We start from the raw sequence: 25638 nt of genomic DNA on the forward strand, positions 1-25638 counted from the left end.
TATTTAGTTAAAGATTGTGTTGTCTATCAGAATTATTTTTATTTTATTGTTATTGTTGATAAAACAACATTATAGTTTACACTTTTTTTAACAGCACTTACATTTTCAATCCATAAAATGATTCAAACAAAAGTTGTTTTTTGGCCTACAAATGTAATAAATACTCTGAAGCCATAGCAAATATATTTTTATTTGATCTAATTACAACATTGCACAATACAATCACTGCAACTAGCTCAGAGACATTTTAAGATGCTTGAAGCTTTGTTACCACTGAACCCAGCACCTGACTACTTCACAATGCTGAACCCTCAACAACACAGAAATAAATATGTATGCAGAAGCTTTTATTGAGTATTAACTTGTAGAGTTCTGGACTCCAGGAGAGTTTTCCCCGTATTAAGTCGTGTTGGACCGTCAGGATCATTGAGTCGGTGAAATAACGAGACACAGTTTCAGCAATTGAGTTTATTCACCGGAATGAAGGCTATACAGAGCTCTTTTCTAGTTACTGTCTTCTGAGTACTTACCATAGCAAGTATACATACAGGCATAAGTCAATTGTAACTAGCAACATAGTTCAAGGTTTCAAACAGACTTAGGAATCTGTAGTAAAGAGTGCGTTACTCCATTAGAAGTAGTTATCCTCTATATTCTCTTCTTCTTTTGTGATCTTTTCACTTCTGAGACAAGCTACAAGGGGCAGAACTCCCAAGGGGAGTGGGATAAGCAAAATAGAAATACATTTCAGAGCCAGGTATAGCAGCTCATTACAAACTCCAACCCCAAAATATTTCTAACAGTAGAACAATCACCTTAATCCTAATGCTAATCCCTAATCCTAAAAGAAAATGCACTGTTCGTAAGCAGTGGTTGTATAAATGTCAAGCCGGATTCTGCCATGAGGGTTCAGCACCGACAAATGCTTCAAGCATCTGAATGCAGTAATATGTGTGCATAGTGTGATTTTTCATTGGAAATAGTTAGTGGTTCAAACAAGAACTTGGACTGTGAGCTACCTGAGGACTACATTGAAAATCAGTGGAATCAATCAATCAAAATTACCCAAAATGTACCAAAAATTGGATTTGGATTAAAACCTAGGAGGGGACTATGAAAAGAATGGGGATTAATACTGGTGTAAACAGTCTGAAATTACTTTTTTGGTCTCAATTGTTAGGGGCTAAGACTAGAATGGGGAATTAGACAAGGGCACTTGTAGTATTTTGCAAAAGATGTATGCAACGTTCACACCAAAACATAAAAAACAAACAAATAAAAAAAACATTTAAAACAATGATAAAATGTTTTTTTCTTGAATCTAACCCAGCTGTATCAATATGATGGTACTGTGAGATTGGAATAGCACAGAAAAGTCAAATACAAAAGTGACAATCGACCTGCCGTTTCAAACTGCAGTTGTGGATGCAGTCCATTAACATATAAATTACATTTCAGAACATGTATAAATACATTTTAAAATCTAGTACACAGTTACGAAACTGTGTGATCACAAATAGAGCACCAGACATTATTAAATACATTATTTATTCATATTTTATTTAAAGTGGTGACTAGTTGACCTATTCAACTATTTTTACCTCAACTATTCTACTCTGTCAAATTAGTAGTATCACATATATCATGTCGCACTTCTTTCAGATAAAATATTATATCAACTGCTTAAACTGTACATGCCATTCAAATTGCATACTTGACATGCACTGTGTTTCAGTAGGTTATGTAGGTCAGGTTTTTACACAACGTTCCATTCTCTTCCTACAATAAATTGTAAAGTGTATTTATATATAATATGGGGGGAAAATATGTTCAACCTTGAAAATCCATTGCAAGCTGAAAAAGACAGGCTTGAAAGAAACATTCATGGTTTTATATGATTGAAAAGAAAGGCTTCAAAATATCCCCAGGCTGTTTTCTGAAGTTTTTAATCCCAGGGTCTGTAACTGTTAGAGCATGTGGAAGTAAAACTAATATACACAAAGAGAAACATTGGCAGGTAAAATAATGCAAACATGTATGTATATGTACTGTATTGTTGGCTGTCTATTATAACTCAGTAGAATTTTAAAGCTACATGCAATAGTTTGAAAGTAAAACTATATACAGCTTATTATTATTATTATTTTTTTTTATTATTTATTATTTTTTTACTTGTTTCAGACCAATGAAAAGAACAGTGGCATTAATTAAAACAACCATTTTAATTCAGTGTACTAGTATTCGATTTTATTAACTAAAAAATTATTGCTTTATCATTTAAGTTATATTTTAGGACATTTTTACAACATTGAAAAATAAAAAATAAAATATTTGGTTTAGTTATTCCTATTTATGGACAGTTCCAAAAACAATGGATTGAAAGATATTTGATAATAAAGTGTAATGTGGCCTCTTAAGAGAAATCCCCCAGTAAAAAATAACGCTGAATTGCAGAATTGTTGCTTCCATGTCATTCTTTACAGAGCAGCACACAGTGATGTTATGCAAGGTTCCTTCCCTTCACATTACTAGAGTCATTGTATTACCGTACCAATAACAGCAGGAAAGAACATTAAGTGGATCTGTTCCATGTCACTTCCTTTACTGTTGGTTTAGTGATGCCAACTTGGACATCATCAAAGGCTAGAAAAGGGGGTGGAATAAAATATATACCAGAATACAGTAGAAGTGTATACATATAATTCAAACAGGGATGTCGTTAAACTGTGAACGTCACGGTCAACAGTAAATTCCCATCATACCTCAGGGGGATTTGGTGTAGACAGGAGAGCTCAGCCAGTGGTTATTTTTTACAGCACCTGTTACTGCCACTGAGCAGTCTGTCGACTTCCTGCGTTGGGCTTAGCTGGTATGTGGGCAGCTGTGCTGTAAGCATTCTCTCAGGGAAAGCCTGACAAAGCTACAAACAGAGCAGCAGAGTTGACATGTAGGAAACTAGTGCCCTCTACTGAACAGGAGACTGGTCCTTCATCTATAATAAGTACAGAAGACATTTCTTCTTTTACTAAATGCAGCTGAGAAGGAATTTAGGATTTTGTATTTTTGTGGCCTTATAGATGCAGAACATGCCCATTAAAGTTGGTAAAAAGAAGAAATGATTAATTCTGGTGGATATCCTTCTAGCGTTTGGCATTTTCCACTGTATTTTGAAGATAATTTATTAATACTTAGTATTGGCAGTATCCTTTTATATTTATTTTTACACAAGAAAATAATTTCATAGTTTAGCCTATGCAGTCTACTTGATCGGAAAAAAGATAGTAATCTTACCCATTTTAAGGACTTATAGTATGTACTTTCATGGCAAAAATCATCACAGCTCCAAAGACATGCCAGAAGGCACATATCCAGGATTAAAACATATGGCATTTACCTTCAGTGCTTCTAACTAATAAATATCTCATGTCCTTAACATATGATTATGCCGTTATAACTCTGGCTCTTTGGAGATTAGTATCAGAGAATCTGGAAATGTTGTTGACATGAATTGTTCAAAACCCTGTCATTTAAATTTCACTCAAACGTTATTTCACTTACAGAGAGCAGATGCTCTAAAAACACTTTAAATAAACAGCAGGCTGACTCTGGAGTGATTTGTAACATTGGGCTGTTCTGCTGCATTCCTAAAGGTAAAGGTTTTCTAAAACACCTTCAAACCCAAGCAATCTCAACTGACAGAAGAGGTACAGTCTGGCTGTATTTACGAGTATTAGCACAACAAATACAATACAGGCGACAAGAACAAACATGCACAGGTTGGGAAATAGACACTGTATAATTTCTTGAAAGGTGTTTATTTAGCCTGTTTCTCAGTTATGTTGACTTATCTGTTTTTCTACTGCCTTATGTAATGAAGTTTGCTGTAGTTGAATTAGTATATAAATACACATCAGTATGCTCCACGAATAGAAGGCAGCTTGTTTCTCTCTGAACCCGAGGTAAAGCCTTCTTCAGTGTTTCAGCTAGTGATGACTTCAGCTCTCTGAACTTAGAGAATTAAGGACACTAATTTACCTACACTGCTCTAGTTAATGGATTTAGAATGTACTGGAAATTGTTCCAGCAGTTCCATTAAAGGGCACCATTTTTATAAGGAGTTACTGCCGGGAAGGCTGTCATGGTAATGGTGCTTAAAGCAAAGGACAATTAATGGCTGCACAAATTCTGTTCTCTGTTCAAATCAAGCCAAGAACTAAAGGAGTGTTTGCTGTTACAATACTGTTTGTGCATAAAGACACAATGTTTTTATTTCAAAAGTGCAGTTATTAAATACCCTAATTTCAATAATGTTTGGTATTCAACTTGCCAAATAGCATGTGTGGTCTTGGCATCCATCTTACTCTAATACTGTAATATAATTCTGCAATATTATATTGACTATAAATGAGCTGTTTGAAGGAAACTCCATTGCAAAGAGGTAGAGACAACCGAAGAATGTAAAAAAGTTCTGCTGTGAACAGTTTACCTGTGAGTGTAAACATTTGAATGTTTAACAATACCTTTTTTTATTATTATGACGGACACCAATGGTTTGTGAAGTGTTTGTTAGCTGGGTTTTTACAAAAACTGCCTAAAGCCAAGAGAGAGAAATCTAGAGTCATGTGGGAAACTCGGATTTCATTTTTCTCAATCTGCACCGAGGGTGAGCTTTATTGGCAAGGATCAGCCACTGAGCCACTGCTGTGTTTCTTGATATCAAATCCAGGTGAGCGTAATGCAGACTGCACTGTGTTCACCAAGAGCAAGTGCCTGGAAACCAGAGGTAGTTGTATCACACAGCTGGAATCAGGTATCCATATGAATCATCAATTGGCTTCTTTATGGAATACATAATGTGAAGCTGCCTTACCTGTTTTAAATCATACAAACCACATTTCTATAATTTATCACTTGCTGTTTGAGCTTAGATTATTATTTACTGTGCTTACTAACTTTTCCAGCATATATGTAACTATTCAACCAAATCTAAAAGCTGAGTTTCTGATTTGACAGTGTTTGAAATGAACTACCTCACAGTTGCCACATTTATGCGGGGGGGCAGAATTACCCCTAGAGGCCTTCCTTCTGAAATAATTTTAGGTATGACTGAAAAGGACATTTTTGTTGGAAAAGTTAGTAAGCATGGTCAATCAGTCAAACTAATAAGAAATTAAATACTTGGCATGTAGACCCAGATTTAATGTGTAGTGGTCAATGAACCTTATATTTATTTCTTAGCAGACGCCCTTATCCAGGGCAACTTACAATTGTTACAAGATATCACATTATTTTTACATACAATTACATTACTTTTTTACACATTATTTTTACATACAATTACCCATTTATAAAGTTGGGTTTTTACTGGAGTAATCTAGGTAAAGTACCTTGCTGAAGGGTACAGCAGCAGTGTCCCCCACCTAGGACTGAACCCACAACCCTCCGGTCAAGAGTCCAGAGCCCTAACCACTGCTGCCTTTATAAAATATTTGATATTTTAATTTAAGTAGGTTGTTTATAACATATCAGCTATTTTGGTGTTTCCAGTCAAATGCATCACCGATCTGCTATTCTGATTTACTTCTTGAGCTATGTAAACGATCTGCAATGTATAATCTTTTACTGCTGCAAACAGTAACAGGGCATGTCTGTTTGGCTATTCCAATCCCAGAGTGACGTCAGGGCAAGCAGTGTTTCACAATAACAGCATACAGCTAGTTGTTAAGTTGCAATGAAAGAGATATGCAGTTCCTGTTTTTACTTAACATTAACCAAAACTTACCACTGCAGAAGACTTTTGTAGGATGTTTTGTTTTAGTTATTGTTGCATTCCTGTGGCTTGTTACAGTGTGGTTCATTAAAGAATATGAAAATTAGAAGCCGGCAATATGTTTGAAATGAGTAGGCAGTGGGCCAAATGGTAGGTTTGAAATCCTCTTAAACCCGTCAAGGAAATGTGCTAACAACTTTGTACAAAGCCAAGTAAAATGACAAGTTTCTTGTCGTAGTTAATGTTCTGAGACCAAAAGTAGTGTAAACTTTTTGAAGCACATGTGTAGATCTAACAGTATAACTTTGCAATTTCTGCAGTGTTGAATGCATAGTTCTCACAGTGAGTTTGTTCTGCAGCTGTGAGTTTTTCAATATTGCAGGGATGCCCATTGTGTTTTATAAGAGCTCAAGGTCTAACAAATAGTATTGAAGAGGTCTCTGTGGCCACTGACCCTGCTGTTGTGTTAAACAGGCTGGGTCGGAAGCTGGTGCAGTTTGTTATCTGTCTAATGGATTGCGGCCCTTTGAGGGCTTTGTTTTAAATAAATCTAACCTGATAGCGTTTCACTGTGTGGTGAGGCCAGGCTCCTACTACCAGCCAGGTGTTTGCTTTCTTGAAATCGGCCGATTATTTTCTGCTTCCTGTTTAACTTGTCTGCAGCAGTCAGCAAAGACAGATTTTTACTGTATAGTCCAGACACACAGCTTCTGGCGTTTTGTCTTGTGATATTGCATATGATTGTCTAATGTCACTGCAGTTACGATAAGCAAGAAAAGCATATTTATATAGGCTTATACATATAAGTTTTGCTGTTCATTTTTTTTTTTTTTTTTTTTGCTGTTAGATAAAATACTTGTCTTATCTTGTTAATGAACAAAAAGTCTAACATTGTCACGGAACTGTGTTTAGTTTCCCATTGTAGGAACAGATTTTCTGACAGCTAAACTTCGGTATTTCTCATTAATTGAATTTTTGAAAACTGCATCATTATCGGTCTTATAAAGTCTTATCAAATATGGGACTTTTAAATTATCCATAAGCTGCCTTGAGTTATTCCAGACTAGCTGTCCTATCCTGTGGTTTTTCAGTTTGACTGTTTCCTCAATTACATTTATGCTATGTGACCTTTGTATTTGTGCCTATAGCCTGTTTTTCTGTTTCCAAGGATTCAAATAATAATAATAATAATAATAATAATAATAGTGGATTGTAGTTTTTTAATTGTGCTGGTTATTGTTTTATCAAGATATTTTGATCTTAAAACCTTTATCAGTTATAAAATAATAAACGACAGGGTTACAGTATTAGAAAGAATGGAACAGGTTTATATGAATGTACAGATTTTCGTTTCTTAGGTGTTATCAGGGATACAGATTTGGGGTCTTTTTAAAGGTGGTAAAAAGATGATGTATTTTGCTGGTAGCCAGTCTTATTATTTCATACACAAGCCACATTTAATTAATACTGAAACTACTAGGATTAAACCATTGACATATACAGCACAATATACATACATACCGGTAAGTCATGAAGGTTTCTGTACAGATCTGAGATTTGAAATGCAATCTCCCAGTGGAGGCCTGCACATCGTAAAATTTGACCTTTGTCTGCTATTAATACTGTTGAACACTTTTATTCCTCATGGAGACGTATGTTTCCGTTGCTTCTAATTTTATCAATTACATACAGTGAAACCACCAGTTGGAGCTTAACAGTAAGAACACTGAAGAAAGCTAAAGAAGTCGACAGGGCTCCTAATCGACTCTCAGACTGAATCATGTTGACAGGTTCAAGTACTGTATTTGGGGCTGGATTCCTGTTTATGTTATAAAGGATATAATGACATGTTTTCATGAGGTTTACAGAATATCTGGGTCAATGTATTTGTAGAGCGCTACATGGTGTGTGTCACAAAGTAGAACAGATTTGTCACAATTACTTCTAAATGTTACTTAAATAAAGTAAATAAATAAATACATTTAGTGTGAGGTGCTGTATCTGTTGTCACATTCAGCATTCAATCATTGTGTACAGGTGCCACACACACACACAATAATAAACTTATCTAGCCTTATCATGGTTTCCCCATGGGAATACGCAATCCTTAAAAAATAAATAAAGTTTAAAATGGGTGACCCTCATTGCAGGGACATTTAAAAGGATTCCAGACACTTAGCAATCTCACAAAGAAGAAGCATTTCCTTACTTCACAGATTACTGTAGATAAAGTTCTCAATTGTTGGGAGTGTGGTTGTAGAGGAACACTGAAATGTTCTTTGTATGTTGAGTAAATATACTATATATTGAAGTGAATCTGATATTATTTCCACTTATCAGTATTTAGAACATTCCTGAATTAAGCAATAAAAAGAAAGTGTTAGAAGGTTCCGGAAAGGTAGTAGAGCACAGTTAGCAATAACTTTGGTCATATTGTAATGTCATCTTTAGCTTATAGTATATGTGACAGAGTTTTCATGAAATTCCTGAGGCTTTCCACTGAGAGGGTACACAAAGAGTACACAGGAGTTCAAGGAGAGTGAAAACTGCAATCCAGTAGATGTAAAGTCACTGTATGCCTGTAGAACACAGCAGGATCCAGGAAAGAGAATCAGGAAGAGGCTTTTGAAGAAGAGCACTGTCTAAATACTTTGAGAGTAAAAGGTGCAGAAACATATTTTGCTTTGTATTTTGAAACAAGCTAATAAATGGGTATTTCGTTCATTTTAATTTGAAGTCTTGTCATGACATTTATATGTTGTATTATAAATAAAAATGTATCACCTTAGATGTCAAATGAAACCCGGATAAAAACGCTCTCTGTTTTATATGTCCTGATCTATATTTATTTGGATTTATTTATAGTCTTGCTCTTTTTATCCCTTGAAACCCCCCTGATCCCTCCTTATTAGTCAATACAGACCTCCAATATCTCCACCCCCCTCCCTCCTGGTTGGAGAGGCTTGGGGTGGAGTGACCATGACTGTCTTCTCATTCAGTGCCTGTCACTCCCACTCCTGGCTCAGCCACGGTTCAGCATTCCCTGAGCTGACAGGCTCCGGCATGGCTCACCTCACAACCAGCAAGCACAGCCTGTCTGCTTAAAATTATGAGAGGGGGGCCAACACCTCAGCTATTGTTGAAACCTCCAGGTGAAACAGACTTGGGTAGTAAGGCCTAGTTTAAGGCTTCCGTGAGGTAAAAAGGTTTGTACTACTGTCCCACCATAGCCGTATTGCAAAGCCAACTTTGACAAGACTAATATTAAAATGTGGATTCAATTTAAATCAAGAGAAACAGTACAAATGATACAGTAACACATTGGTTTTGTGGAACAATATTTGTCACTTGTAGAGTTCAGAGTTTTCCTCCATTTTGTGTATTGCACTTGTATTTTAAGACTTAACTCTTTGTTAAAGTACTTTACTAATAATCTCTAACTGTACTTTATACCTATTTTATACCACTTGTATTTATTGTTGTTGTGTCATGTGACAATCTGCTATCTGCAAGTATGTTCTATTGCTTAGCATATACTGTTTGATATTTAAAACAAACTGAAAAACGTTGACATTCACAAAATACCAAATATTTTAATATGGAAGTAAACTTTTATAGGAAGGGACGAGCTCCATATTAGCTACTCCGTACTCTGCACTGATGGGTATAACTTATTTTGAAAGCCCTAACGTTATAATTCATCAAACATATAATAAAGTTGCAGAATTAATAAGCTTGTAGTTTGGATAAACCCTCCCGTTAGATTTGATGCTTACTGTAAATCAGAAATGGAGGGATATCATTTATATGCAAAAGAAAACGGTAATGGAATTTCTTTGACTGAATTTTGGAGACATGCAGAAGAACTGTATCCCAATTTAGCAAGAAAGATTTGTCAGCTGTTATGCTCTGGATGCTGAAAGAAGTGTTTCTTCATAAGGACACATTTTCACAGAGAAATGTCAATCCATGAAAGAAGACTGGGTTAACCAACTGACGATGCTTAAGTTTAATAGCAAAATATAATGCACAACAACTGAGAATAGATTTTTGTTGTCTTTCTTGCAAACATAAGTAACATTTACGGGCTTTTTATGAACAGCCTTTTTTAAATCATTTTCAAAGAACAAAACCAAACCAATGAAAGCAAAACAAAGAAAAAATAAATAAACACAGCTTACATATGTTACAGAATCTATCAAATGATTTATCATTACGAGGCAGCAGTGTGGAGTAGTGGTTAGGGCTCTGGACTCTTGACCAGAGGGTTGTGGGTTCAATCCCCAGTGGGGGACACTGCTGTTGTACCCTTGAGCAAGGTACTTTACCTAGATTGCTCCAGTAAAAACCCAACTGTTTAAATGGATAATTGTATGTAAAAATAATGTGATATGTGAAATAATGTATAATGTGATATCTTGTAACAATTGTAAGTCGCCCTGGATAAGGGCGTCTGCTAAGAAATAAATAATAATAATAATAATAATTACGTGGCTTACTGTGGAGGCTATAGCGACATCTTGTGGCTGTAGGACTAAATTACAGGTTAAAAGACAAGGCCCTATTTATAGCACTGGGTGCTAGCAGGTGTTGGCACTAACTGAAGACAGGCAGGCTGCTGACAGCTCAATTACCCGGCTTTCTGCAGCTGTTTGCAGGGTGTGCCAGGCCTCACCGTGGGCTCCAAAGGGTCACTTTCATAGACTGTGACCAGGCAAAGCAGGAGGTCAGGTAACTTCTGGGTGGTTATAGTGTTAGTCTGTCAACAGTGTCTGTAAGAAGAAGGACATTAACGCCTTCCTTCTTATCCACATCTTGAAATCACCAGGTACCTTACAAAAGGCTGTAGGTTTCCTCTCAAAATTACAATGGTAAAACCATTGCATTGACACTGTAGTGTCACTGTGTTGCCGTGGATGATGGTTTGGTTGCAGTGAGTTACTGGTTTTCACTTGTTTCACATCTAGCTTTGAAGTGAGATATACACTGCTGTGCAAAAATCTTAGACATGTTGCATTTTTCTACTCTGATGCATTATGAGCATTAACAATTTACTCAACGCCTCCACTAGTGTTTTCTACTATTATAACAACCTTGACTTGCATAAAGAAGGAAAAACATTGAGTGAAATAGCTCGCATCACTTAATTTTCAAGGTGTGGTATCCAAAGCATAATCAACAAGATGAGCAATACTTGAAGATAGTATCCTTAAGGAATAGAAAGAATTGACAACAGAACTGGCAGAAGGCACAGGTGTCGTTGTCCATTCATCAACAGTCCAAAGCACCTTTGACCATTGTTCCATAGTCCAATTTCTGTGTTCTTGTGCATATTTTAGCCTTTTAGTCTTGTTCCCCTTTCTTAACAGATATTAATACTGCAACACATCCTTTAAATCCGATTTCAAGAGTGACCTTCATACTGTTGATTTGATGGACAGTGACACCTGTGCCTTCTGCCAGTTCTGTTGTTAATTCAACGCTTGTCTTCTTTCTATTCCTTAAGGATATTATCTTCAAGTATTGCTCATCCTTGTTAGACAGCTTTTTGGGTCTTCCAGTCCTGGGTTTGTCAATTACAGATGATGTTTCTCTGTACTTGTTGATTATTCTTCGGATACCACACCTTGAAAATCGAATGATGCAAGCTATTTCACTCAATGTTTTTCCTTCTTTATGCAAGTCAAGGTTGTTATAATAGTAGAAAACACTAGTGGAGGCTTTGAGTAAATTGTTGATGCTCATAATGCATCAGAGTAGAAAAATGCAACATATCTAAGACTTTTGCACAACAGTGTATGTCCAAATTACACAATCACTATCCCTTTGTGTAGCTGGGAATTTTTTCAGGCAACGGCAAAAATCAAGAATTATGCTGCTGATACTGCTGCTACTGCTGGTGCTCTACCTGCTCATTTGATGCATTTCAGAAGATTGACCATACATTTAAACAGTTTAAATAATGCTTAGGTAAAACTGTATTATTTAGTGTTATTTTTCAAAGCAATGTCATATAAAAAGACATTGGTGGTGATTTTCAAAGCCTCCAAACAGTAAAGAGAAAAATACCTGTTAAAGTTACAAAACTAGAAATAAACATAGCAGGTATTTGATTTCAGGCAGGTTTTTTTTATTTAAAAAAAGGTGTATTCTCTTTTTGCAACTTGAAAGGGTGTTTTGAGTACAAAGCTTTGAAAATCAGCCCCATTTTGTTAAAAAAAAAAAGTAATAATAATAATTTCTTAGCAGACGCCCTTATCCAGGGCGACTTACAATTGTTACAAGTTATCACATTATTTTTACATACAATTACCCATTTATACAGTTGGGTTTTTACTGGAGCAATCTAGGTAAAGTACCTTGCTCAAGAGTACAGCAGCAGCGTGCCCCACCTAGGATTGAACCCACGACCCTCCGGTCAAGAGTCCAGAGCCCTAACCACTACTCCACACTGCTGCCCTATAAAAGTTTGTCCCCTGGGCTTTAAATACCTGGGGGTCAGTCCTGTCCTCGTGTTCTGTCCACCTAGCCTTGTTGCGATGCAGTGAGCAATGTCAGGAATTTAGCAGCTTGTATACACGGCACAGCTTGCTCAAGGTTTATCACATCATTTACAATTAAATCCTAACCACTGAATCCCTTTGGGTTCAAACTGCTGGCCTATGCATCAATAAAACAGAGTGTAGCCTGCAAATACAAAGACACCACAAAGTAATACATGCTGTTTTGGGGTGGTGTGAAAAATGTGGGGTCCAAAAGAAAATCCACACAAGATGGTATCATATAAGTAGGGGTGTGTAGCCCCCCTTCTGTCCTCTTCTTGTGTTCTGTCTTCACCCTAGGGGGGCATGTCTGACCAGTTCTGTGTTATAAGTGAGACCATGTAGTTTAAATCTTGTTAAATAAATGGCTGTTTGGTCCAGTGGTTAAAGAAAAGGGTTTGTAACCAGGCGGTCCCTCGTTCAAATCCCACCTCAGTCACTGACTCATTGTGTGACCCTGAGCAAGTCACTTAACCTCCTTGTGCTCCGTCTTTTGGGTGAGATGAAATTGTAAGTGACACTGCAGCTGATGCATAGTTCACACACCCTAGTCTCTGTAAGTCGTCTTGGATAAAGGCGTCTGCTAAATAAACAAATAATAATAATATAATTAGATGATTGATTACGGTTTTTGTAGAGTTTATACACACAAGGAAATGTGTGGCACATAGATAAATGACTTTTTAAGTGTAGCATACCTATGTTTTCGGGACCTTTCAGTCTTTTTTTTTCTTCTTCCAGTACCTGTTTTCTACTTCGGACATACTGAATACCATGTTGATGAGAGTGATGGCTACGTGGAAGTCCGTGTGTGGAGGACTGGGACAGACCTCTCCAGAACGGCTACTGTCACAGTGCGATCCCGGAAAACTGATCCAGTGTCTGCAGAAGGTGAGCCCAGGACTCAAGACTGGCTTTCATCATAAAACCACAGCCTGAAATCTATAATGAATAATGAATGTAGGCAAATACTTTAATAAAACAATGTGTATAGAAGCACATACAAAAAGACAAGTACAATCTGTATTTCAGTGGGATATAAAATATCAGTACTGCACCGAGCCTTGTCATTTCTACCCTATGTCAAGAATGAGTGTTATTACTAATATATATGAAACAGCAAAAGACCCTAAAACACTATGACATTTGAATGTCCAGTGAGAGACTGAGAGAGCCCTCCAGTTAATGCATAATAAGTATTGAGTTAAAACTTAATACACAAACATTTAGGTTAATACTTTATTGGTGTATTACCAAAGATACACAGTTATTTCACTTCTAGTAATGCTTCCATTGGCTGTACCCCTAAGCTGTTCAAACTTTCAGCCTCATCTCCATTCAGCCTGTTCAGTCCATCATGGTGAATTTGAATCCTTTCACCCAGGGGTAAGGGATTCCACTCTAGTTCTGTTGTAGATTTATTTCCCACAAGTTTAGATATGTTGTGTCCTCACAATACCATTTTTAGTAGTTATAGATCCAAATTCTGAAACAACTTTAAAGGAAAAGCATAAATTGTCCAAGAGAAAAACAACAACTGTAGCAGTAAAAAAGAAAGAGAACCCAGTTCAATGATTGTTCTGACTGGTGTCTTTTTAGGTTATACTGTTAATGTTATTTTTTGCTTTAAAATGTGGTCTATCGTCATAGTCAGCAATTATAGCTGAATGAAAATAGTAGCAGAGATGTTGCTAAACATTAATATTATCCAATTTGCTGTATTTTAGTGCTCGTTCTGGAAGGTTTGGGAAGTACAGGGATTAACATCTGTTGTTTTCTATTTTGTGGAAATAACCCTAATCCTGCTTTACTGAAACTGTGGGAGAATTGTTTAAATATTTCCTCTGAAAAGGAAAACAGTCCAGCACTAGGCATTGGGAAACTCCAATACCAAACAATTTCATAAAGGATATGGCGGTTGAATTGTTTTCAGAATTGTGAAAGAAAGTTAGAAGAAATGATAAATTGCTGATTAGGGGAGATATGACAAAGGACCTGAAGCTTTTAAGGAAACATTTATATAGTAAAGCTTAACAGCACATTCAAGAGATTAAAAGTAATTTCATCCAGAGCGTTCTAAATCACAGTGAAATGTGTTAACAATGGACCCCATTGGAAACAATGTGTCTGGGGGCATATGTTTTACCCTTCTTCCTTTAGGTGCTAGGGGGGTAAATCAGTGAGATGATGACAGAGATGTATAGATCAGGAATGCAAACATTTTCTATTATTCGCATTTTAAATGTGCCCAGAGGCTATGCTTTCGAGTGCAGTGTGTGCTGGTTGGTTCCGGTTGTTTGAAGGACTGCGGGTTCCCAGGAATGTGAACGTGCCTCACTGCTGTAGTCTGCAGGGATTAGGAAAGTACCACTTGGTACTGCAAGTAGCAATACTACAATACTAATTATTACTAAGAACAGTTGAGACATTTTATAAAGTAGTATGATACTTCTAAGTACATAATCCATAACTATAAAACACTCAATTGTAGCATAAGTAGTAGAGCATAAAGAACCTTATAATGTTATGTTTCGGCTAGAAGTCTTTCTCATGTCTTCAATGGCAAAATGTCATGGGGTAGGTTGAAAAGAATGTGTCCTAAAACTCAGTGTTACTATAAACTTCTAAGTACTACTGCTTGCTGTTTCTTAACAGCCTGCAATAGTATATTATTTATAATCAGTAGTTAAATAGTACACCAATAGCCATTTAGTAATATCAATACCATATAAGTAGTAATTAGCATAACAGCATTCTATTTTTTTCCCCCAACAATCCAGAGGCATCTATTAATGCCTCTGTTCCACAACAACCTTTGGAATTTGGAGCTGACACTTTTCATCCACACTCTCAGCACACCTGAATTAATGAGCATGAATGGTGAATGAAAATGCAGATTTTTGACAGGTTATCAAAACCTTTTAACTTCTGGAGAGTTTTCCCAAATTCAGAATCAACGATGACAAATCGTTTTCATTTCTTAAGGGTTATACTTACAGTCAAAATCAAGGCTCATCAGGTTAGACACTACTGTAAAGAACCACATCTCCATGTTAAACCCTCTTCCATATAACTGGATTACCACTGACTTCTCTTCAATTACTATAACAAAACAGCACCCCATGTGAAAGTGGCAATATATGGTTTTAAAAAGAGCCCATACATGACGGTTAAGCTCTATAAATAGCAAAGACATGGCAAGGTCACATTGTCAGACATTGGTACATTGGAACTGCCAAATGACAAGGGCTCTTATCATGAACACTGGAAAGGTTAAATGTTTGTCTGAAATGATTACAAATTACTATATTTTCTTTTGTTTTTAGCTGGCATAGATTATGTGGGTATCAGCCGTAACTTGGACTTTGCCCCTGGAGTGAACATGCAGACTTTCCGTGTGATTATTCTGGATGACTTGGGCCAGCCAGTCCTGGAGGGACCAGAGCATTTTGAACTTGTTCTGCGGATGCCCATGAACGGCATTGTGGGAGAGCCAGGGAAAGTCACAGTGATCATCAATGACTCTGTCTCAGACTGTAAGTGGATCACCTTGTATGCATTTTTCTACTAAAGTGGAACTCCTGATGTAAAACTTACTTGAAAAAGGTTGACAGATGTTTTTATTAGCGTCTTGTTCAAGGGAATTATACTCTCACACAAACAAAATTAGGTTAGAACTATTTCAATTATTGGTACATGAACCACACATTCAGGTGTGTTCTGGATGCAAAGGGTGATGGAGTTCCTGTGTATTATATAAAAAATATGCAGTATTATTATTATTATTATTATTTATTTCTTAGCAGACGCCCTTATCCAGGGCGACTTACAATCGTAAGCAAATACATTTCAAGTGTTACAATACAAGTAATACAATAAGAGCAAGAAATACAATAACATTTGTTCAAGCAAAGTACAAGTGTGACAAACCAAAATTCAATAATACAGCAGATAATAGTGATAGTTACATCAGGATATGATTAAATAGTGATAGTTACATCAGGATGTGATTAAATACAAAGTACTACAGGTTAAACATTTGGCAGATTACAGTATTCTGAAGTACAGGATTAAATGCAGTAAAATAGGGGGCAGATAAGAGCAAAATAATTGGGGAAAACCCTGAGGAGCTGACAGTTCTTCTGTATGGCACATATAGTCTTATAATTCTCAGATATTCACAGAAACAGCAATAACCACAACTTCTTCATGACAAAGTAATGGGGCTTATTCCTATAAGGTCTCTTAGAAGTCCACTTTGCACTGGGTCCACCTGTCGAAGGCTAAGCCAAATGAAGTAAATACGTTTTAAATCTTGATTTAAAAATTATGAATTTTTATAGGCAGCTCCAGTGTCTATTTAAGGAAACCTTTTTGAGAAGTGGCTAATGTAGGAACAATTTTACAAGTTTATTGTCTGACTATTTATATACATATGCCAGCTAATAGTTATGGTGAGCATTTTTTTTACTTCAGTGTTATTTTGTCTAAACTCCTTTACTGTAAAGATCTAAGCCACACTGTTTCTCCACAGATTAAGCATATCCAGTACCAGTTTACTTGTTTGTAGTGTTGGCAGATTTATACAATGCAAGAATGGACCACTACTGTTTCAACAGAAAATTATCTGATCTCAAACAGTATCTATTTTTGTCTTTTCCTACTTTAGTATTCCATACTAGACATGTGGGAGGGACTGTGGTGTCCCATGTTTTAGGTTATAATGTTATTAATATCAGTCTTAATATACCAAACTGCACATATACAATATATTCAAACAATGCCAAGCAACTGCTAGCCTCAACTGATGTGATTTTCACCCATAGTCCTGCCTACTCTGTGGACATTAGGCCAATGCACTCTTTCAAAAAACACGCTGGCTAATTTTCAAACACATCTTCAGCTCCCTGCCCCCGGTAAATGGGGGGGTGGGCATCCCTGTTAATGAGATGTTGCAAGTCAATGCTATGATTTATTTATTCAAACTGAAGACTGTAAATGTGTATCCGTTTTGAAAGCAGAATACACAGTATTAAATAAATATGAGTCACACAAGGCACTAGGGAGGTTGATAGACCTGTGTGTATAAACCACATGCACCTGGCTAATATTGTTTTTCCATTTTGCCTCCACAAGTGCCAAAGGTTCAATTTAAAGAGCCAATGTACATGGGGAACGAGGAGGACGGACAGATTACCGCCATAGTGTACCGAAGTGGAGATATCAGCTACAAATCAACAGTCCGGTGTTATACTCGACAAGGGACTGCACAGGTCATGATGGACTTTGATGAACGACCAAACACAGATGATACTATCATTTCCTTCCTGCCTGGTAAATAGAGATTAAACACTGCTTTAAATTCTGCTTAACAGTGTTGTTTTAAAAATTGTAATATAGTTTTACATACAATTGTAGTATGTAAAAATTGTAATATAAACAGGGCTAGATGGATCCCTCCAAGACTGATTCTCCACTTGTAAATATGCATATGAGTCTGAGGGTGCTATGATTTAAACTATTATGGCAATATTAATTTGAGTTCATCAGAGAAAAAACTATAAAACATTTAAAAAGGAAGATTATGGACCGACTTGTCGTAACCTTCTGTCTTTATTTCCAGGGGAGATTGAGAAGCCATGCATTTTGACACTGGCAGATGATACTATCCATGAGGAAGATGAAGAGCTGAGGCTGGTCCTAGGTAGCCCCAAAAGCGAGTCACCATTCGGAGCCTCTATCGGCGAACAGAAGGAGACACTGATCAAAATCAAAGACAACGCAGACAGTAAGAGACACTGCAGTGTAAATCGATATGCACAGTCGATGTTGTTTTAATTTTTACTAGCTTGTATTAATTTAAGGTGTATGTCTCTGCCATAGCTGTACTTTATACATTTTTATGGAAGTGTCATAATTCTAATTTAATTCAGGCATGGGATTTTTAATGTCCTCGTTGTATAATACTGTGAGGCAAAGCTAGGATTGGTCAAGCTGTTCTTTAAAGAACAACTTAAGACAGTAATAAAGAACTCAGTAATTTAATACATTTTTGTCTTTAAAATTATGTGTAAAACTGTTTTCTTCAAAATCTGATTTTTGAGTTAAAACGTTGTAAATTTGCAGGATGTGTGTGGTTTTTGTACAATATACAGAAATAGAAGCGCTAGAAATGCAGTGTCAAGTAATCACAAATTTATTTATAATGGTAAACTAACATTTCTCTTTCACCCTTTCTAAAATCTTCCTGCTCTTGATTACAGAGGCCATCATTAAGTTTGGGGAGACAAAGTTCAGCGTCAGCGAACCCAAGGAAGCTGGGCAGATCACCGTTGTTAAAATTCCAGTCCTTCGTCTGGGAGACACTTCAAAGGTGTCCATTGTCAGGGTCCACACAAAGGACGGCTCTGCCACCTCTGGAGAGGACTACCACCCTGTGTCTGAAGGTAGGCAAGGAGAAGCTTTATAGTGGGGATTCGTAGCAGGCTTATACAAGTTTTCACCTTAACAATTTATTCAACTTCTATGACGTAATAATTAAAACTCAGAGACAAGTGAAAATGGTATGAAAGCTAATGACCTTGAAACCCATTACAACATTTGTACTTTGGCCCAACATTATATATTATATGGACATATAGCACAGATACATAGAAATGTGTGTAGCCTTCACAGTTTCAAACAGTTCACAGTGCCTTAGAGGTGCCAAATGCAAAGCTGTATATCTCAAAGCAATTAAGCAAAAATTGAAATAGTGTTTCATAGCTTAATATTAATCGGTGTACAGTTATCCTTGTAGAGTAGCGAAATCATTTTTATATGAGATTTGAGATTACATTTTTATTATCTACTGTGGGAGCTTATACAGTAGAAGATGTCTTTATTATATATATATAAAAAACCGTTATGACAAGGTTATTTAAAAAAAAAAAAAGAAGAAGAAGAAGAAAAACTAATATTTAGGACCTTTATAAAAATAGGGTCTGCTAGCATGTAGAAAACCAACTGGATCTGAAATATTCAGAAAACAAACTGTAATTTTGTATTCCATGGGTTGCTGGGTTTTTTTCTGTAGTTCTTTGTTTTACATATGTAAGTTAAAGTAGCTCTTTTCTATAAATGTTATATGTTTAACAATGTGGCTTTGAGGGGGAAGGAAGCTTGTGTGCCTGCAGCTGAAACTACCTTTAGGGACCTGGCAGCTTTAAGAGTTAAACCTAAGTTAATACATTTTGCCTTTCATTTCTTAGAAATTGAATTCAAGGAAGGAGAAACTCAGCACATTGTGGAGGTTGAGGTTTTGTACGACGGGGTGAGAGAGATGAGAGAGGCCTTCACCATACATCTGAAACCTGACGAGAACATGGTTGCAGAGACCCAGGTATGCTAATAGGCAAAACCAAGTCACACAGTTAACCGTTTTCAAGGGTTTTACCATTTTCTACTGTTCCTTAGCACAAATCTAGGTCATGGTGAGCTGTATACAGTGCACATGAATTTGTCTGATTTGAAGAAACTTTTCAAGTACATTTGTTAAAAGAAGTGATTCCACAAGTGATGGTGGTGGCCTACTCCCTGATTGTTTTAGCTGTCGAAAGCTATATCTTGTTAGCTTGTTGTTTTATATTATGCTTGGCCATTTGTTTAAGATGCATTGTGAATGTAGGTCATGGCGACCTGCTTCTTCATGTTACCAACACCTGTAATGTTTTCTGTATATCCTTAACTAGTTGTTACAGACATACTGTACAGTGTTGCTCAATGCAGAAAGATACATGTGTCTTTTTACTTAATGACTTTGCTTTTGAACGGTAATACATGATTTTAGCAAGAATTACCAGCTACATTAGTGAATCCAAAAAAAAAACGTAGTATTTATGTTTTTCTGAAACATTTATACTCGTTTTAAAAATCAAATTTGAACATTATTTTGCAGATGAACAAAGCAATCATTTACATTGAAGAGGCTAACAGCATGGCTGATGTGACTTTCCCATCCGTGCCACATGTTGTGTCTCTGTTGTTGTATGACGATACTGTCAGGACCAGAGAGAACCCGAACGCTCCTGCTGGTTATCCCGTTGTCTGTGTCACAGTAAGTACTCCCCTGAAAGTTCAAGTGCAAGCTCAAGGAATGAGCAGCAGGTTTGCCCAGGTACCGGGATCACTGTGTCTTGCTCTGACCGCTATACAGTACCACTGTACTGCGGCAGTGAAAGAAAAATCAAGATTCTGTCAAGTTTATACTATACCAGAATTTAATACATACATACATACATACATACATACATACATACATAAAAAAGCAGGCAGCACATTTTTGCATTTTTCAATTTCTTCCCCATTACATTTTAATTTTTTTTTTGGTATTTCTCCCACCTACCCAGGCTTGCAATCCTAAATACTCTGACTACGACAAGACAGGTTCCCTCTGTTCCAGCGAGCACATCAACAACACTCTCACACGGTACCGCTGGCTGGTGAGCGCCCCTACTGGCCCTGATGGAGTGACCAGCCCCATGCGCGAGGTGGACTTCGACACATTCTTCACCTCTTCCAAGCTCATCACCCTGGACTCCATCTACTTCCAGGCAGGCTCCCGGGTGCAGTGTGCCGCCAGAGCCGTCAACTCCAACGGGGACGAGGGCTTGGAGCTGATGAGCCCCATCGTCTCAGCCAGCGTGGAGGACGGTAATGCTTGCTTAATGTTCTTTAAACCAAAGCCGAACAAGTTCATTAGTACAGTTGATTCTGGGTGGGTATTATACTGTATATGCAAACCGAGAAGACACTCTTGTGCCAAAAGAGACAGATTCAACTATTCATAAAAAACATATTTTAAATGCATATTAAATAAAAAGAACACAGCACAGTTAATGCCGTTATCTGCTGAATTTTTGTCAGTTGCATGTTGATTTTGACGTGATAAAGCATATGGCAAAATCTTCTCAAATCTGCTATTTTGATTGATTTCACGATTTATAGTAGTTTTTATATAATCTCATTACTCCCAACGTGGGTGTCGTCACTCCATGAAACAAATTCTAAATACATGAGAAGTGTATAAATATTATGGTTGCCCAAATCCCCCCCAGTATCAACATCTAACAGATGGTGCTGTGGAGTGTATGAGGCCTGCTAAAACACAGCAGCTGTTTTTCTATGCTTTATGATATTACATTTCGCTGGTGAGAAAATCATGCAGCAAAGGCTGTACAAATACAATGGTTTCTGCTATATCACGGTGTACCCTGTTTCTTCTCAGGTATGTGCCAGCCCCGCATTGTCGGGGCGGTGGGAGCCGAGCCCTTTTCTGCAAAGCTGCGCTACACTGGACCTGAAGACCCAGACCACCCCAACCTTATCAAAGTTACTGTCACAATGCCACACATCGATGGTGAGCAAGCATTAGCACTAACATTAGTGTAACTTACACTGGGTTGCTTTTAGTTTAAATTAATAAAAAAAAAGCATGCTGAATATAAGAAAATATAAAATGCACCATATCTATTGTGTTTGATAGTACTAGGAAATGACAGTTTCATTCATGTATTTTCCACCTGTAGAACTGCCTAGATAGGGTCAGGTTGACCTCATATTCTAGTACTGCGTATTGACTAGTACTGGAGAATGCATAGCTGTCCTGCAACATGGATGACTTCTGTCATAGTTCTGTATGTGGTTTTCTTAAGGATACCTGCATGTTGCAGTCCTGGATAAGACATTAAACAAAATCAGCTTAGTTCCAAAATTCCCACTTTTAAACTGAAACAAATTATTGAACAGTTTGAATCTCTGGTGCATGTTTCCATAGCAGACAGTCACAATCAACAAGAGATATAGGATCAGATGCAAATAAAAGGAGTTTGATGTAAGTGTATGAGCACTGCCAACAAACCATGCTCCTCTGCACCGCCATTCCGTCATGTATTCCTGTAGACACATATTCAGACTGTTACTGTTCTTATTCCCACAGGAATGCTTCCTGTCATCTCCACGAGAGACTTATCCAATTTCGAATTAACGCTGAGTCCAGATGGAACCCGTGTTGGGAACCACAAGTGCTCAAACTTGCTGGACTACAACGAGGTGAAGACCCGCTACGGCTTCCTGACAGATGCCACCAAAAACCCTGAAGTGATTGGAGAGACATCCCCCTACCAGTACAGCTCGGCACTCAGGGGGTCCAACACCCTCCGCTTCTATAGAAACCTTAACCTGGAGGCCTGTCTTTGGGAGTTTGTCAGCTACTATGACATGTCTGAGCTCCTCACAGACTGCGGGGGCACCATTGGGACAGATGGCCAGGTAAATAATCACACTTATATCATGTGTTTATTTATTAAGAGTCAGGGCACCACCAATTTAGATAATAGGGGATTTAGACAGGTTAAAGTTTTGACCTCTGACCTCACCCCTCAGGGGTGGAATGAAACCTGGTCAGCAGAATGGACAGTGGTCAAGCTCCAATTGAACTTGTTGCTGGGCAGTTTGGTTAAGAGATTGCAAGAATTTTACTTCTCAGTTTCTAGTCTTAATTTGTATCTGGTGCTTTTTGGTGGCCTGTGTGTAAAGATATCTGCCCAGTTTCTTGTGAACACACATCACAAGCAGCTTTGGTTAAAGTGTAGTTAATTGAAACCTCTCACCAAATTAGAAGGATAGACCATAATAACTACCTTTTACTTTTAAAATATGTAGAATAAATAGAAAAATACAACATTAAACACTGCAGTATCCCAAGCTTATGTATGTACCATATCAGACAGTCAGGCTGTGTTTGTTTAAATTGAATTGAATAAGCAGCTTTACTGTTTTAAGAGTTGTATTGTCATCTCTGCCCAGCATGTGTTCTCCATCTCATTCCATACATACCCCAAGTGAAAAATCTTCAATCAGTCTCCTTTTCATCACTCCTCTTGTGTTAAAGACCCCTCTCCCTGGGATAAAATGCAACAAAAACCTGTTTATTTTATCTGTAAATACCCACTGTACAGATGTCTTGGCATTTATAGAAATGTAATGAGGGTAGAAGGTGCCAAAAAGGATAAAAAATGTATTTTCTTTAAACAGGCTGTTTCTATCTCATCTTTTTATTGACTTAAGTAAAGCCTGCCTTGCTTCATCGGAAGCACAGATTCAGCCTGGAAACTCATCCATTAGTAATCAAAAAGGTACATTCTCTCATAAATAAGACAGCAAAGAATACAAAAGCTGTAACTAAACACATTATTGCTAGTTAAGAACCCTGCTATTTGCTGTCTGGTGAAGGGCTGTTCCTGTTGAGTTTATATTTGTTTTGAGTCTGTTTACATGTTATTTACTGCAAGACGCTTGTGACTTTACAGGTTGTGGTGGTGGGAACAGACTCCAGTTGTCTGACATGTTTTTATTTAACTACTCGAGGAGACAAATACAATTTCCTACAGTTTACTGGGCTACTTAATCCAATTCCCTTTTTTCACATCACTTTATAATTCAATTAAATAGGATTTAATTCAGAATCAGATTGCCCAGTTTTTCAGTATACCACACACCCACAGCTAGACTGTTTCTCCACGTAAAGTATACAGATGAATGTGAAATTGCAGATATTTTCTCCCTACAAATGTAACACCTCAACGGCTTGGGTAATTGGACTTTCTCACCACAATGATTTATTTAACACATTTAAATTGAATTGAATTTAAATTGAAAACTGAGTAAAACAGCAACAATAACATTACATTTATATAGTGACTTTCACAGTCAAGACCACTTCAGACCTGGGGTCAATTATAATTATACTGGGAATTACAATTAGAGCAGAAGTGTTTGCTGAAATTGCAGTTACGATTACAATGCTAAATTGTTCAACTTCAATTACAGTTACAATTATGCTGCAGTAATTACATAAACAACTACCCACATTAACATGTTCACTCTATTGTAAATAACCAATCAATAATTACAGGTACAAATACAAAAAAATACTGTATAACCTTTATTTTTATACAAATGGGGTCACTAAAAAGGTTGAAAATACAAGAATAATGATCGTATGACAAATAAAAATTTAAAAAAGCCTAACTATTAGTAAGTACAAAATTTAAAATCAGGCATTTTTATAAATAAACAAAATAAATAGGTCTTGTTTTATTTTTAGAAGAAATTTACAAAACCAAATTTTATGTTATGGGTAACATTAATCACATTTTCTACCAAAATAATTAACTGCCTACCACTCGTACTGTCTGAATTTTGTATTGTGGCCAATATTTATGAATTAAAAGTTCGTCTCAGACTGCTCTTGTAGAGAAAACAGCCAAGTGGCTGAGAAGAACTGCTGTTTACACCAATGCATATGAAGTTGAGGCATTTTTATTTCAATGGACGAATGAGCTAGTGTTGACTATGCTATGCTATGGGTTTAACCGTTCAAAGTTTGGTGATTTGTATTTCCTTTGGCTATGTGCGGCAGGGTGAAAGGTGTGTGTGTGGGGGGGGGGGTAGTATTGGGTGGCAGGGAGGGGGTTAAAGTCCTCCCTGTAAAAACACTTGGGGATGTGGCTGGAGCAGTCAATTGAATAAACAATTAAATGATTAATTAGGATTCAGCCACAGGTGTATTTATAGGGTGATCACGGGTGTTAGAGGATTAGGATTAATGTTGGCGTTAGAGATGGAGGTCCGTGGTCCGTGGTCCGTGGTCCGCAGTCCGCGGTCCGTGTTTCATGTTTGTGTTGCTGTCTTGTTTGTATTGTGCGTGAGTTTTTGTATGGACCTTTTGGCCCTTGTGCCTTTTTATTTGTTAATGTGTTTTGTTTAGTGTTTGTGCTTATTATTAAATGTGCACATTAGTGCTTAAAGTGCAGCTTTCTGTGTCTCTCTTCCTGCCGGTAACAGCTTGGCTGTGACGCTTCTGTCACACTACTGCAAGGGTCTCCAACCCTGGTCCTGGAGAAGTACTGTGGCTGCTGGTTTTTGTTTCAACCAACCTCTCCGTTACTGAACCAATTATTGGCTTAAGTCAAGATTAACAGGTGTTCCAGATCTTTAGCCACTGATGATGTAAAGACACCTATAAAACCTGCAGGATAGGGGCTCTCCAGGACCAGGGTTGGAGACCCCTGCATTACTGTATACTCTTCACATTTTAAATAAATGCCATTTTTAGTAAACAGGACTGGTGTTCAGTCACTGTAGAGAACAGTGTAAGAGGCACCTGGAAGACAATACAGAGTTAAAAAGTTCAGTCCTTTCTAAAAGCTTAAGGCGAGCAAAGTCCTTTTTTTATTCAGTTTAAATCCTTTGGACACAATTTTCTTATCTCCACATTCCACCTTT

At 37.2% G+C, this 25638-nt stretch overlaps 1 protein-coding gene across 1 annotated transcript in view; it reads left to right on the plus strand.

Moving 5' to 3' along the window:
* Positions 1–25638, plus strand: part of LOC117407065 (FRAS1-related extracellular matrix protein 2-like) — a 95945-nt gene that overhangs the window by 59951 nt on the left and 10356 nt on the right. Inside the window, exons 7-16 of the mRNA XM_059028616.1 lie at positions 13054–13203; positions 15639–15848; positions 17449–17646; positions 17936–18100; positions 18576–18758; positions 19563–19693; positions 20249–20407; positions 20700–21003; positions 21578–21709; positions 22289–22620. Of these exons, the coding sequence (XP_058884599.1) occupies positions 13054–13203; positions 15639–15848; positions 17449–17646; positions 17936–18100; positions 18576–18758; positions 19563–19693; positions 20249–20407; positions 20700–21003; positions 21578–21709; positions 22289–22620 (1964 nt within the window). The remainder of the gene's footprint in view (positions 1–13053; positions 13204–15638; positions 15849–17448; positions 17647–17935; positions 18101–18575; positions 18759–19562; positions 19694–20248; positions 20408–20699; positions 21004–21577; positions 21710–22288; positions 22621–25638) is intronic.

This window comes from Acipenser ruthenus, chromosome 8, assembly GCF_902713425.1.
Source record: "Acipenser ruthenus chromosome 8, fAciRut3.2 maternal haplotype, whole genome shotgun sequence".
Lineage (NCBI taxonomy): Eukaryota > Metazoa > Chordata > Actinopteri > Acipenseriformes > Acipenseridae > Acipenser > Acipenser ruthenus.